Here is a 15,432-nt window from a genome sequence, read left to right on the forward strand (position 1 = left end):
TTGGCAGAATATCTGTTAGAATCTGCAAGAGACCTGAGAGTGGGGTACAGGTTCACCTTCCTACAGGAAAAGAAATCTAAACATCAAGCAAAATCTACAAGGAAATGCTTTTGGAAAGCACTGTTCGTAAGGTCACTTTGGGTATCTTCATGTTCCGAAGTCCAATTTTCAGATGATTTGAATTTAAAATATTGAATCTCCTGTTTCTGTCACTGAAGTACCTACACAGTCTAGTGCGCAGGTGTCAAACTAGCGGCCCGCGGGCCAGATCAGGCCCGCTAAGGGATTGAATCCAGCCCGCGAGACAACACTCAGAGAAGCGCAAGAGAAAAACAAGCTGCAGGTTGAAATATGTCAACTTGATGTTGCCAAAGCCAGGTTCCTCTCACAAAGACACTGTACTTGTATTTATTTCTCTCTCTCTCTATGTTCCACCCCTTTTCTCCCACTCTCTGTGTCTGTCTCTTTCACTCTCTGTGTCCCTCTCTTTCTCTTCCTTTGTTGCTCCTTGTCTCTTTCTCTCGCTGTGTCTTTTTAACTTCTTTTGCTATAACTTCCTTTTCTCTTTCTGTCTTCCCACCCTTCGCGCTTTCTTTTCTCTTTTCTCTCCTTCTGTCTTTCTATTTCTCTTTGGATTTCTTTCTTCCTCTCCCTTTCGTTCCTCCTGTCTCATGACTTCTCTTTTTATCTCTTTTGTTTCTCCCGTTCTATCCCTTTTTTTCTTTCTTTGTCCCGCTCTCTCTCCTTTTTATTTCTTTATCTCTCTTTTTCTTTCTCTACTGGTCCGTCCCCCGACAGAATGTTTGTTCTATCGTGTGGCCCCCGAGTTAAAATGAGTTTGACACCCCTGGTCTAGTGGCAGAATGATAACCCAACGTTGCACACACCAGTATAGTGTCCGAGTTCCTCTGATATAACAATTTTGAGAATATTTTCTTGATTTCGCAGTAGAGGACAACCAGAATGTGCAGATCGTTTGCGTCTGGTGCCAGAAGGAAGGTGTGAAGCGATACTCTCTATGCATGGGTTCAGAGCTCAAAAACTTCTGCAGCGAGAAGTGCTTCGCCGCTTGCAGACGAGCCTACTTCAAGCGCAATAAGGTAAATGTATTGAGTGTAAACTTAGATTAATGTGACAATAACTATACCTAGAAAGATGTCTGGAATGCAATTCATCGCAACACGGTGACCCCGCCCAGGATACGACATTAATCCGTTCTGGTGGGGTTCGCAAAGTGAAATTGCCGTATAACGGGGGATTAAAAACATTAAAATAACAAATTAGTACAAGTGAGAAGTGCTTTCGTGTTACATGATTAAGTCGCTTGTTAAAAGTCAATAAAATTTTTGTCACCTTTTGTGTGTCGGGACTTTAGCTGGTACGGTGGAGTAGGCGGGTGGATGCAAAAGAGGGAAGGGACTGCTGATTCAAATTAAAATGGATTGTAAAACATATTATTTAATAATAGTCTCGATTGGTCATGACCATGAAACCTATAGAGGGTAGCCATTCCTTTGCCTTCTTCGTCTTTCTTGAAACTTGCAAGCTTAGTTTCCATGGTTATCATGTTTTTGCCATCAATACAGTATATAAAAACACGAGACTGTATCAGGATTAGAATCATTTTAGCTACAACAAAACTACGGTTGGCTATATGTCCACTATAGAAAAATTAATACATGAAAAAAAAAGTATTCCCCTCTTATATAAAGTATTCACATCGAGAAAAAAAATGTACACAACCGGGATATTGCACTTCAGACATTGTCTTAACACTGCGGTTTAGTCAAGTCAAGTCATGTTTATTTGTGACGCCCTTAATCACACAGAGTCTCAAAGGGCTGCACAGAACACAGATTATTGCAAACCACAGACTATTATGACACCATCCCCTGATCTAAAACCTACATGAGGGCAAAGGAAAACTCAAAAACCTCAGTCAGTCAGTCAGTTCAAGTCATGTTTGTTTTTGACGCCCTTAATCACAAAGAGTCTCAAAGGGCTGCACACAACACAGATTATTGCGAACCACAGACTATTATTTTCCACTTTTTTCCACTGTTTCCTTCTTTAACCACTCATTATTGTATTCTTTGCAGAAACACTCATCTAGTAGTGTGTTGATTGCTTTGGGAAAAAAACTATACCTCAGTCTGTTCGTTTGGGCCTTGCGGGATTTGAACCGTCAGCCATTTGGTAACTGTGCAAAAAGGTGGCTGCTGGGGTGTAATGAGTCTTTCAGAATATGTTTAGCTCTACTGAGGTCGCAAGAGCTGGCAATGTCCTGGCTGGGCAGGGGGCAGCCGGTGATCTTTTGGGCCGTGTTGATAATCCTCTGTTGGGCCTCTGTCTCGCCAACTGGCAAAGTCTTTACGTAGTTGGAACAAGATTCTCGAACAAAATGAAGTGACGGAAAGGCATCTTGGGAGCTTGTTGGTATTTTAGGCCAACCAATAGCAGACCTGCATTTTATATACGTCGACCAATAGCAGACAGAGTTTAAGACTTGGCACGAAACATAATTTGTTAAGCTACAACGGGTCAGGTGTATCGACATTTCGTTCTGTGTACATTGTTACAAAGAATGACAATACAAAGGAAATTATTATTATTATTATTATATAGTGGGGAGAATTTAGTATACAGTCGATGAGTAGAAAGTGGATCCCATTCCACAAGTAGTAAGGTGGGACGCAGTATGAACCCGAAACCCAAAACCATTCCTGTCAACCTGTACGTTTTTACCGTACAAAGTACGTTTATCATGCATTTTAAGACGTGTACGACGTACAAGATAATCTGTAAGGAAAAACGCAAATTTGTCAATAATGGATACCATCCAGTAAACACCAACTATCACGAAAACGGCAAATACATCAAGTCAAACGAGTTCGCCGCGGTAGCCTCTATCTCAGTATCGTTTTTTTTTGTTGCAAACGAAGCGAGCGGTTTGATGCTACTGAGCGCATGCGTCTGCCGCCTGGGGATTTCCCATCATGCATCATTCCGTGGTAGTTGTGTCGTAAAAGGAAGTCCGTCTCTTTTTAGAGAACCGGCTTTTTCGGCTCAACTCATTAAAGAGAGCCGTCTCTCAAACGGCTCACTTGCTTAGATGCATTATATTACGAATGATTATGTTGTATAAAGAAGTTCAGAAAAAAAGGAAGTATAAAAGGAGAAAATGAAAAAAAGACAGGTTTGGGGTTATCCCTTTAATCAGTATATTACCAACAATAATTTAATGCAGAAAATGAATTAATAATTCGAATCAGAAAATTTTACTTAATTATAATTGCATGTAATTTTTTCATTCATGTCGAGCAACTCAGTATCTCACAACAAAATGGTAATTAACAATATATATGATATAACGAAACACATATAAGATGTTAAACTACATAAATTGGGGGGAAAAAAAAATATATATATATATACCACAGCCAGATCCCCCTAGTGGGAGGTGGCTAGAGTCATTTCTGACTCTTTTTGGGAGATTGATGCAGAGGAGGGGATTCCCAGCCCCCTCGCTCAACCCAACTGAGGTGTTGGGAGTCATTAGGTGACCAAACCCCCCAATTCCAACCCCTAATGCTCAACGCCAAGCAGGGAGGCGACGGGTACCAATGTTTAAGTCTTAGGTATGACTCGGCCGAGGCTTGAACCACAACCTCCCGGTCTTGGGGCGGGCGCAATTACCCCAAGGCCACCGAGCTGGAAAAAATATGGTGTAAGATTATTTTGTAATTTGTAAGGGAAAATACAACATTTTGTAAGGGCATGGAGCCGTGGAGCTTGACAGGTATGCAAAACCGAGAATACTATTTACTATTAAGTCAAGCAAAATGGCGACGGGGGGTCAAAGTTTACTCAACTCGCTCCGTATCAGTTTCTCGTTAATGGATGGGGGTTGAACCATTGAGGGGCCGCCAGGATGCACACAACGCGATTCGTCACCATCCACTGAGACACCGTATTGAGAAGCAGCGATATCCCCTTTCGCCTTCACTGTTGTCTATACGGTGAAGGGTTCGGTCACAAGCATGCCGGGGCAAAACCAGGATCCGTGCAACAAGCCCTTCGCGTTTTTCAAAGGCGGTAAGGGAAACCATGCAGTGGACTTGTCGATGCTTGTCTGAGAAGAGGACCGTGATGCCTGGGGCGAGGTGTCCACTTTCAGCGCATACCTTACCTTCAGCTGCCTCATGTGTCGTAAACCAATACCATTCGGTGGGTTGGGGAAGCGCTTGGGACCACTAGGGGTCGTCTTACACAAATCAAGCTCTCATGATTGCCGATTTAAGGCACCTGTGACTGCCCAGTTGGCGCCAACAGCCCTGAGAGCTGATTGGCTAAGAGACTCTCCTTAAACCCCCCGTCAGATCGTTGCCAACCGATGCTCCCAGCTGGGCAAGCTCACACTTTCAGACATTTTTCCTGCCCTGTTTTCCTCTGCCTGATACCCGTTGCCGACTTGTTTCTGGACCCGATTCTGCCGTCCCGACATTCGACCTGTTTCGCCCCGCTACCTGCCTGACACATGTTGCCGACTTTGTTTCCGAACTCGATACCGCCCTTGCTCTCCCGTCCCGGCTAACGACTAGTATTCCTGCAAATCTACGATCATCCTTGAAGTCCTACTTCCGCGTTTCCAGCCACCTGCTACCATTGTCCGTCAACCATCGGACCGTGGAAGCAAGCCCTACTCTCCCTCTTCATTAATAAAACTGAGTAAACGAGCGCTATTGGGTCCTGTTTCTGGTTTGTGACACAAGCCCAAATCCCGTATTAATATAGGCATGTTTAATAAGACATCAGATGCGTTATGTTTTGAAGGGGAAAGGACATTCTGATGTCTCGCCGCGTGTCCTTTTCTGTGACCAGACAGTATTCGGACTTTAAAGAAATAGAGCTGAGGACATTAACTACAAAGTTTCAAAATAAAGCTAAAACACAATAAAAGTCAAACGAAGCTCACTGGACGCGGGAAGCAAGTCGCTCTCGTACTCGGATGGTGATCCAAACACGGAAGTGGATCTGTTAGGGACGGAAAAACTTGTCGGTAGCAGGGACTGGGAGAGCATGGCGTGGTCGGAGTCGGAAACGAGTCGTAAGCCAGAACGGGAGAGTAGACATAGTTGGGGACAAAAAAGGGTCGTAAGCCGGGACGGGAGAGAAGACGTGGTCAGGATCAAAACAGGTCGTAGCCGGAGACAGACGAGAGCAAAAACGGGACAGGTGGGAGTCAGTGTCGAAAAACGCTCGCCTAGTATATGCTGTAGTTCGCAGACTTACTGACCACAGGGGACAGTGATACTTTTTTTTCTCCGCCTGCTCGATTAGATCCGGGTTGTAAGACGGTAAGTTGGTCAAAATAAAGGAGACATTTTCTTTACAGAATATTTGGGTGTCAGGACCAGAACGGAAACAGAATCCAATTGCGTTACGTTTCTTACAAGTTTTATTGAAGGAAAGAGGAAGGGCTGCGCCCACGATCCGGTGTTCGCTGTACACGGGAAGCAAGTCGCTCTCGCAATCGGATTGTGATCCGAATACGGAAGTGGATCTTCTGTAGCAGGCGATGGCGGTGTCAAGGACGGAAAAACTGGTCGGTAGCCGGGACTGGGAGAGCATGGCGTGGTCGGAGTAGGAAACGAGTCGTAAGCCAGAACGGGAGAGTAGACGTAATCGGAGATAAAAAAAGGGTCGTAAGCCGGGACGGGAGAGCAGACGTGGTCAGGATCAAAACAGTTCGTAGCCGGAGACAGCAAAAACGGGACAGGTGGTAGTCAGGGTCGAAAAACGCTCACTTAGTGTACACTGAGGTTCGCAGACGGACTGACCACAGGGGACAGTGATACTTTTCTTTCTCCGCCTGCTCAATTAGATCCGGGTTGTAAGACGGTAGGTTGGTCAAAATAAAGGAGACATTTTCGTTACAGAATATTTGGGTGTCAGGACCAGAATGGAAACAGGACCCAATTGCGTTACGTTTCTCAGTTACAGTTCTCAAGTTTTATTAAAGGAAAGAGGAAGGGCTGCGCCCACGATCCGGTGTTTGCTGTACGTGGGAAGTAAGTCACTCTCACAATCGGATTGTGTTTGGAATACAGAAGTGGATCTTCTGTAGTGGGCGATGGCGGTGTCAAGGACGGAAAAACAGGGCGATAGCCGGGTCAGGAGAGCAAAAACGTGGTCGGGGTCAGAAACAGCTCGTAAGGCGGGACGGGAGAGCAAACATGGTCGGGATAAAAAACGGATCGTAAGTCGGGACGAGAGAGCAGACGTGGTCGTAAGCGGGTCATAGCCAGAGACAAACTGGAGCAAAAACGGGAAAGGCGGGAGTCAGGGTCGAAAAAAGGCTTTCCTTCTAAAAACAGAGGTTTGCAGACGGACTGACAACAGAGGACTGAGAGGACTGGGTTCAAATAGTGATAGGGAGCCAATCAGAACCCGCGCTGGTTGGCGCTAAATGAGCGGGCACAGCTGAGTCACATCAGTAATCATGACACTCGAGTTTTCAACGATTGCTCAAACTTGCTTTTTTTAAACAAGGCCCTAAATAAAACGGCACAAAACACTAGGACTTGTAAACTGAACCTGGATGCTCAACTGCAAAATATTAATCAAAACAAAGAGACATCTCAGGTATCAAACAAAAACACAGATGATCAAGAGGATTGAAAACCTGGATAAATTTGGAAACAAACGTGGTTAGCACGTCTGCCTCACAGTTCAGGGGTCGCGTGTTTGATTCCAGCTACCAGACTCCCTGTGGAGGGAAGTTCTCTAAATGCCTGCATGGGTTTTCTGTGAGCGTTCGGTTTTCCTCCCACATTCCAAAAACATTCAAGGCAGGTTGATTGGTGACTCCTAGTGTGTGAATGTTTGTATTTGTATTTGTGCCTGTGATTAGCTGGCAATCAGTCCAGGGGGTCGCCTGCCCAATGTCAGCTGAGATGGGATCCATTATCCCTGCGACACTATTACGATAAAGCGGTTCAGAAAATGAATGAATAAATAAACACAGATCTCATGTTAGATGATTTCCCTTTATGGATTGTATTGTTGCCAGAGAGCAATATAGATGTTTCATCTTGTGGTTTCTTCAAATTAGGCCAGAGATGAGGACCTTCATGGGGAGAGATCCCCCCAGCACCCTCTTCCAGAGGACTCGCCAAGACTGGTGATGAAGATCAACAGCAGCGTTAGAGTAAGAGGATCATTTATAAGCAGTTGTACATAGGTAATCAGAAAATGGATCATCTTTGTGACCCTCCACAGTCTCTCTCTCCTGTGCTGCAGGTGTGTGATTGGTGCAAGCATGTCCGCCACACCAAAGAATACCTGGATTTCGGATCCGGTGAAGAGCGACTTCAGTTCTGCAGCACCAAATGCCTTAATCAGTATAAGATGGACGTATTCTACAGAGAAGCTCGAGCGGCTCTCACGTGTTCCAGCCCTGCTAGAGCTGGCCAAGAAGGGAGATCAGACCACAATAATGTCGGGCAAAAGCTTCTCACGCCGGAGTCTTGGAACAACAGTAACAGCACAGGTGAAGGACATCAAAGAAACATGTCTCCCAAGAGCGCTTTGCCAAACCTGGGATCGTCAGAGTCCTCATCCACATCCCCATCAGAATCCTTATCGTCTTCTAAGCTTCCTGTCAGTGGGCAGAGAACTTTGGACAGGTCCATTCAACCTCCTCCACCTCCTGCTGTAGAGGTGCCAAATCACCCTCCACGTATACCTCCTCCTCTTCCACGACATCCGCTAGAGCATCCGCGGATTCCTCAAATGCCCTTTATTAGACCCCCTTTTCATGCCCAGGGCCTTAGGAGCCCACTTGCTAATGCGCACCACCCAAGACCTCCTGGTCCATCTTCTAGTCCTAATCATAGACCTCCTCACTCTCCACATCAGCAACCTCCCTCTTCCTCCTCCATTAACCCCCCTGGATTAATGCATCCTCTCCCTCGGCCTTACTACCCTGGCTTACACTCTACTCCACTAATGTTACCCAGAGGTCCTGTGCCAATGCCTCCATATATGAACTTTGGAATTCCTTCCTTTAGTCCTCTACTACCCCAGCCTACTGTACTGGTACCATACCCCATTATCGTTCCTTTACCGGTCCCAATCCCAATCCCAATACCAATTCCTGTCCCTCCCAAAACAAATCCAGAAAACCAAAACCAGAGTGGCGTTATACAGCCAGTGCCAGAGGGAACAGACAGATGTAGATCCATACCTGCAAGGTTCCCGTCTCCCCCTGAAGGGAACAGCCAACTGTTGAACCACAGATTGGGTGGAAACTTGCCTCATGTTCTCCCTTCACCCAGTGACCCCAACTCCAAGGACATAGGTTGGGTTAAATCCGAGAGGCTATTCTCATCCCCATCAGTGACGTGCCAGAGTGGGACTGGGTCTCCCTGTACGCAGTACAACGAATCACCCTCCTCCACACAGAGCTCAGAAGGACTGACAGACTATAAACAACAATCAGAACGACAAGTTATTCAAAGAGTTGGACAGAGAACCCAAGTAAAGGTAGAACCCAACGGCAATACAGCGGGTGAGTTTGCTGGGATAGAGGAGTCCGTGATGAGTCTCAAATCCGCGCTTCAGGACTTTAGACCCACCCTGCCATCATCACATGACACCTCTAACACACATCAGGATGGTTACGCCTCACCTTTACATGCTCCGCAAAGCCCTCCAGTGAACAACCACCTGTATGATGCCATGTCTTCTGTCTTGAAATCTCAAAACCTCTGTCCCAACGGGATTTCCCCGGTGCTATCCTTACCCAGTCCGGACTCATCCCTCGCCCAGAGAGAACATGCACCCACAGATCCTGCGTTAACAGAACTGGAATCTATAAAAGAAAACAAGTGCTCGGTTGTCTGCTCTGTTCGGGTCGAGGGCCCGGTAATTCAGACGGAAGAACCTTCGGCGGTAGTTAGCGATGCAGGGGAAGACCCGCACTTGCCAGACGAGGACCACGCCTACGCCCTACCTAATGCACCGAAGACAGGTGGGACCACCACTCCGCTACTCTTGCCCAAACTCAGGGACAAGGGGAGCTTAAGGAGCCCGGCTATCGTGCCATCTGCTGGAGACATGGAGCCGGCTCTGAAGAGGAGATGCTTACGAATCCGTGATCAAAACAAATAAGAGGTAAGAAATGACAGTTCCAAATCAAAAGCAATACTGTAGTTTTTGTAGAAACGAAGCTTGCGATTATCAAAAAATACACACGAACCACTATGCTAAATTACCTGGCTGTAATCCATTGACGATTTGGACTATTATTCAAAACGAGTCGGCATTAAAGCAAGGAAATATTCTAAGAGCATGAAAAGTTTTAAAATAAGTTTTAGTTTTATTCCAAAATCTGCATGCACCCTTTACTCCATTAGACCAGCTCAAGTCATGTCACATCAAAGGTCAATAAAATTAAATGTTTCCTTTACATTTGAATTTATTTGCAATGTTGTTTAATCACATCACACATATTTGATTACACATTTGTACTTACTAAATACTATTTTGTTATTTTCATGTTTGTTTCTTGGGTAGTGGAGGTTCAGAAGGCATTAATTGATTAGCCTAGGCTTCTATTAGAGGTAAGATCGGGCCCAAAAAAAGCACCCGAGCCCGACGCAGGCCCGAGGGGTATTAAACCCGACCCGGACCGAGCCCGACTAATTAACTGGATTTGCTGGCCCGGCCCGAGGGGGCCCGAAATTACATATTTTATTTATAAGGAGGGGTGATTTATGATAACAAATTAAACTCTGCCTTTTGTTACAACATCTAGGCCTAAGTTAAATAAAACTGTATAAACATTTACATCTTTTATATTTCTGTGTCTGCACTGCAGATGTTACATTAAGCGACAATCTGTCATTGACGTTTTTTTTTTTTTGAGGTAGCGAAAACATTTAAGGGCGTCCGTCATTTTGACGACTTGATCATTGGGCCATAATCCACAGCAGCAGTAGTAGTACGTCCTTGAGATTTTAGCGCGGCACTATCATTGAGGGGGTGTTGACGTGTTGTGCCCTTTTCCGACTCCTATGCAAATCCCCCCCCCCCCTGATCGTATTCTATATAAAACGCTTATTAAAACAATAAAGCGAGCTAATTATAATAATTGGGAGATCCTAGTCTATATAACGCGTTTATTTAAACAATAAAGCGTGATTTTATTCTGCAAATTGCGTTTTTTAACGCGGATGAAAATGTCACCAACGTCAATGTACACTTCCGACAAAAGCGATCGTATTCTATATAAAACGCTTATTAAAACTCTTACCAGAGTGCGTTTTCCTCGTCAGTTCTCCTCTCTTGAGTTTATCCTTAACTTCTTGTTGGTCCGACTCCATATCAGGGATACCAGGCCAAAATCACGCGAATTTGCGGAGGGGAAGATTATTAAGAGGACAGCATTCACGTCACGTCACGTGCACAGAGCATGCTCTGGCTCCGTTAAAAGCAATTACAGCTCCTTCTCCGTTTTATCCAAATTATTTATTTTATAACAAGTATTCCTTGGTCTAGTATCCATACATAGTTTAAGTATATATTTTTAATGAACATATATTTATAATTATTAATTAATTTAAAAAAAAAAAAAAAAAAAAAAAAAAAAAAAAAGCAGGACCGAACCCGACCCGACCCGACCGTATGACTGACATTTCAGGCCCGACCCGGCCCGAAATTGCCTCGGGTTCGGGTTCGGGTTCGGGCTCGGGCCATGAATCTTAGCTCTAGCTTCTATCCCCTTCTATAAGACTATTACACTTTGTGATCCCTACCAGAGAATGGATTAATGTTGTATGACAGGGGTCTACTTCTTTGGTGCATGTAACAAATCTTAGGATTTGGTAAATGAAATGAAATGAAATGAAACGATCTGCATTTATGTAGCGCTTTTCAAGTCAAGACTTCCCAAAGCGCTTTACAGCGTGCTTCACATTTCCCAATAGAGGCCGTGCAGCCATGTAAGGCGCTAACCTGCTTATTGGGGGCATTAGGGGTTCAGTGTCTTACCCAAGGACACTTCGACATGTAACACGGAGGAGCCAGGATTCGAACTGCGATCTCTTGATCCCAAGACGAGCACTCTACCTCCTGAGCCACTCCCGCCCCTAAAATGAAATTAATGCGGTGTATGACAGGAAAAGGGGCTAAGTGCGGTATATTTTGAATTAGTTTATAGAACTTTCAAAGACTTTTATAGAATTATAACGCTTAGCAACCTTTTCCCAAGTGTCATTCCACACTATGAATTAAAAACCACCACTTACACAAAATATCGTTTGACCGAGAACCGGAAAGTGCGTGTGCAGACTCCCATAGGAGAAACTGAATCACGGGTTTCACGTGCAGTCGCTAAACAGCATGGCGCCAAACGGAGAGAATCCTGGTTACCTGGCACTCTTCAGGGCTCTAAGGTTACCACAGGGGAAGGGGGTGAAGGGCACGGCTAGTCACTTTGAAAGGCGATCACTTTGGACAACCTGACAGTCACAATGCTTTGCTTCCCTGCCAGGATCCTTTTTGGCGGCGCTAAATCGCGTGGCGGTTTGCAGTGCGCAGATTTTTGTTTTTTGGTTTTGTTTCGGATAAGAATAGAAGTCAAACTTTGATGCGATGGACATTGTCAGAGATGGTTAGGTGTTATGTTTCGGGATGTGGACCAAACTGCAGGGAAGTTGGAACAGAGAAAGTTGTGCTTAAAAAGGGACAGTATTTATAAACAACAATCAGATACGACAAAAGTCTCATATCAAATAGCAAAGTGTCATAACCAAAACCAGAAAAAAACCTTAAATGGAAATGGAAGACAATGACCGACCCCCATGGGCTGTTTGAACAGCAAATGTAAAGGGTTAGGGTAATCTAGTAGTTCTCAAATAGGGGGGTGTCAGAATCTGTCAAGACTTTGACTTTGGGTGAAGTTTTGCTTTGTTTTTAACTGTCCTAGAATAAAGGGAAGTTGCACCTCCAGTATACTAGGGGGCAGCGCTTTCATTTAGAGGGTGGGGTTGTTCGTGTGTGGGGGGGGAGGTGTATTCTCTTCTTACGGGGGGCAGGACAGAAAATAAGAGAAAACCACTGGGGTAATCAGAGTTAGATTTAGGGTTAGGTGTGCCCAGTTCCACACCTGCCGGGGAGAGGGGGGTGCTAGGTCCTGACATTGCCCCGCCTCCTCTGAACTCCCAAGGGCTGAATGCCAAAGGGCCCAAACAATAAGTGCTATAGCAGACAGTTCTTTTCTGCCAGAATAAGGGCCAGAGGTACTTGCAATTTCACACGGGTGCAGCGGAGGGATCTTCTCCTTGCGCCTGAGAGACCCGTTTCTCTTCGATAGGGTCAGGGAATGGGTGCAGCAGAAAGTCCTTTGCCATCAGAAAGTTGGATGGGGCAGCTGAGGGACCTTGTCCTTCCCCGTTGGTACAGGGACAGATGCGGCCGAGGAACATTCTCTGCCCTGCTGGGAAATGGACCATTTGCGGCAGAGAGACCTAATCCTTACTACCTGTACAGGGAATGGGTGCTGCAGACAGTACTTTGCCGTCAGAATAGGGGAGAGGGGGAAGGGATCTTTTCCTTGCCCGGGATAGGTAACTTCTCCTTGTTGCCGGAACAGAAGTGGCCCAGGAACCATCTAGTTGCCGGCAGGACATGGAACCGGTGCCCTTCCCAGAACAGGGTACAGGAGGCGGCCAAGTCTCTTTATCCTTCCATGATGGAACAGGAACAGAAGCGGTGGTGGGACCTTCTCCTCGCTGGCAATATGGGACCATATGCATCTGAGGAAACTGCTCCTCACTGCTCAGATAGGGAACATGTGCGGTAAGCAGGCAAACAGTTCTTGCCTGCCAGAATAAGGACAGAAGTGGCCAAGAGACCTTCTCATCGCCGCCCGGACAAGGACCTCCACCTTACCGCCCACAAAGGGACCATAATCATCCGAGGGAGCGACTCGCCACTAAGAAATGGATGTGGGAGCTTCCTGCTGGGTCTTTTGGTGGTCGGGTCATTTTGTTATGTTTTGCAGACCCAAATGCAGGGAGACAGGGGAAAGGTAGTGAGCCAGATCTTGACATTGTGGTTCTAATGCAAGATACAGCTGGAATGGGTTTCTGGACAAAACCAGAGTGATTCAATTACGCGTGTCATAGTGACACCCTAGCTCGACCGAGTCAAGAGCACTCGTATCAACTTCTCCCATGTCCGCACTCTGTTGCCAACCAGATGTGAGGGTGTAGCAAAGCCCTCTCCTCACTTTCGGCCTATTAAAGAGCCCTCTTTATTTCCCTCACAGAATCGGTTGTTCAAATAGCCCGTCCGCACCCACTGGTCCGGTGCCACGTTGAGATCATATTACCGTTTCACTCTCCGTCCTGGGATTAATCCGGTGATATTTCAGACACGGTTTTTGATTTCAGCGGCTGTGCTTTTCCGCTACGTTGTTCCTTGAAAGGTCAACAGTCGACTTTGGAATAAGTATCCAGACGTTGACGGACGCTTCGCAAACAATGTTTTTCTCCTTTTGGTAAAAAGCGAATGTTGTCATTTGTTGTGGTTTCGAGTGTTGCCCTAGTAACCGATACATATGAAATCACGGCGCTCCGCTTGTTTCGTGTGGACGGATTTACCGCTTGGCGGTGTGTGTGTGTGTGTGTAACTGGAGCCGGCCATTGCAAAAGGGAATGGCTTTCGCTAAGGGAACTGCATTACCGTTGTTGTAAATCGTCTTTTTCTTACTGTTAGTTTGGTCTCGGGATGCTTGGAGGTAGGTTATCAAAATGAAGGCTGAACAAGGAGGAGCATTCCTTTTGAAGGTGTTATTTACAGAATATTCAGGGCATAAAGAAGCAAAACAGACAATGGCTGTAGTAATTCACAAAAGTCTGATGCTTTTGCTCCGAGATCCGCGTTACTGTTATAGATAGATAGATACTTTATTCATTCCCGCAGGGAAATTCACATTTTCAGCAGCATCCCTGTGCTGAAAACTATACGATAATAAAGCAAAAAGAATACAATATACAAATACCCAATGTGACGTGCTAATACCCACTGTAGCGTGTTGTATAGAGTATTTCAATAGTGATACATAAAATACACACAGCAATAAAAGTACGGTAATATGCAATGTAGGGGGAGTGGTTGAATGTGGGCCTTTACTCTGCCGGGTGGAGTTAAAGAGCCTCATGGAATGAGGAAGAAAAGATCTCTTCAGTCTGTCCGTGGTACAAGAGAGTGACAGCAGTCTGTCGCTGAAGCTGCTCTTCTGTCTGGATATAATGCTGTGTAGTGGATGTGATGAATTGTCCATGATTGACCGCAACTTTTTCAGTGCCCGTCTCTCAGCTACTTTTGTCAGGCTGTCCAGCTCTGTGCCCACTTATAAAACATTTTTTTGATTCCAAGTAGTGTTAGGAATTAAATATTAAAATGTACCGTTTACCAAATTGTTCGAAATAATTATCTGACTCCATTAACTAAACACAACCTACATTCTCCTAACAATGCGCGCTTGTTTCTTCATGGGAAAATATGGACAAGAGACCGGCATTTCCACACGGGGGCAGAATTACTTTCTTAAACAATTTAGCTAAGTTAACTCCATCGAATATATGGCCAAATTAGCCAAATTAGTGTCGCTTGAGTCTCCGTCAAGCCTCCTCTCTCGATCTTCTCTCTTCCTTCTCCCGGCCCTCGTTTTTTTTCCGCAAGCTGGTGTGCCGGCTCCTCCCATGGGCGTGCCAGGAAAGCCCCCTCGCCTAGATGTCTGAAATGGTCAAAACATCCCCGAGTGTTTCTACGTCACCAGGGCCGTCTGCGTCGAGAAGTGCTGATTATTTATCAGCCCTTTGTCCCAGTTCCCCGCTGTTCCTGTAAACATCATTCTTCACTAGGTTGCATTGACCTCACCCCACAGCTCAGCTAGTGAATATCTTTTGCATTTAAATGTAATTTGTGTTTGATCGTACAAAATCTTTTATAGTCAAATGTATAAAATCCTTCAGTAGCAAGGAAGAAGATTTTGAAAATGAAGGCTGAAAAAGAATGAGCAGTCCCTTGAAATGTTTAATTTCAGAATATTCTGGGCATACATGAGCTACATACAATGGCTGTAGCAATTCACCTATGCAAAGACTGAGATGGCTTACTGTTAATCTTATACAAAAAGGACGGTCCTTAAACTGATTGTAAATCAATTACAAACATGAAAGGGACACGGTGTACAACTCTACCACTAGATGCCGCTCTACTGTGTAGTGCAACCGAAAATGTGTGCTACAAGGAAGAATACAGAATACGGGGACTTGAAGTAACCAAACCGGACCATTTTACTTTTCATTTTCTGTCTTTATGGGTACTCTTGGCAGGAAAATGGTGAACAATCATGTC

At 45.3% G+C, this 15,432-nt stretch overlaps 1 protein-coding gene across 2 annotated transcripts in view; it reads left to right on the plus strand.

The window, feature by feature from the left end:
- The window catches only part of LOC148346394 (sine oculis-binding protein homolog), a 39,811-nt gene that overhangs the window by 18,804 nt on the left and 5,575 nt on the right, over window positions 1–15,432 (plus strand). Inside the window, exons 4-6 of one of the 2 annotated variants that reach the window (XM_088325732.1) lie at window positions 949–1,100; window positions 7,115–7,210; window positions 7,282–9,177. In XM_088325732.1, coding sequence (XP_088181858.1) covers window positions 949–1,100; window positions 7,115–7,210; window positions 7,282–9,174 — 2,141 coding nt within the window. In that variant the 3' untranslated portion in view covers window positions 9,175–9,177. The remainder of the gene's footprint in view (window positions 1–948; window positions 1,101–7,114; window positions 7,211–7,281; window positions 9,178–15,432) is intronic. The other variant, XM_088325733.1, reaches the window with a different exon arrangement.

This window comes from Urocampus carinirostris, chromosome 20, assembly GCF_059441175.1.
Source record: "Urocampus carinirostris isolate Australia breed hairy pipefish chromosome 20, RoL_Ucar_1.0, whole genome shotgun sequence".
NCBI classification, from domain to species: domain Eukaryota; kingdom Metazoa; phylum Chordata; class Actinopteri; order Syngnathiformes; family Syngnathidae; genus Urocampus; species Urocampus carinirostris.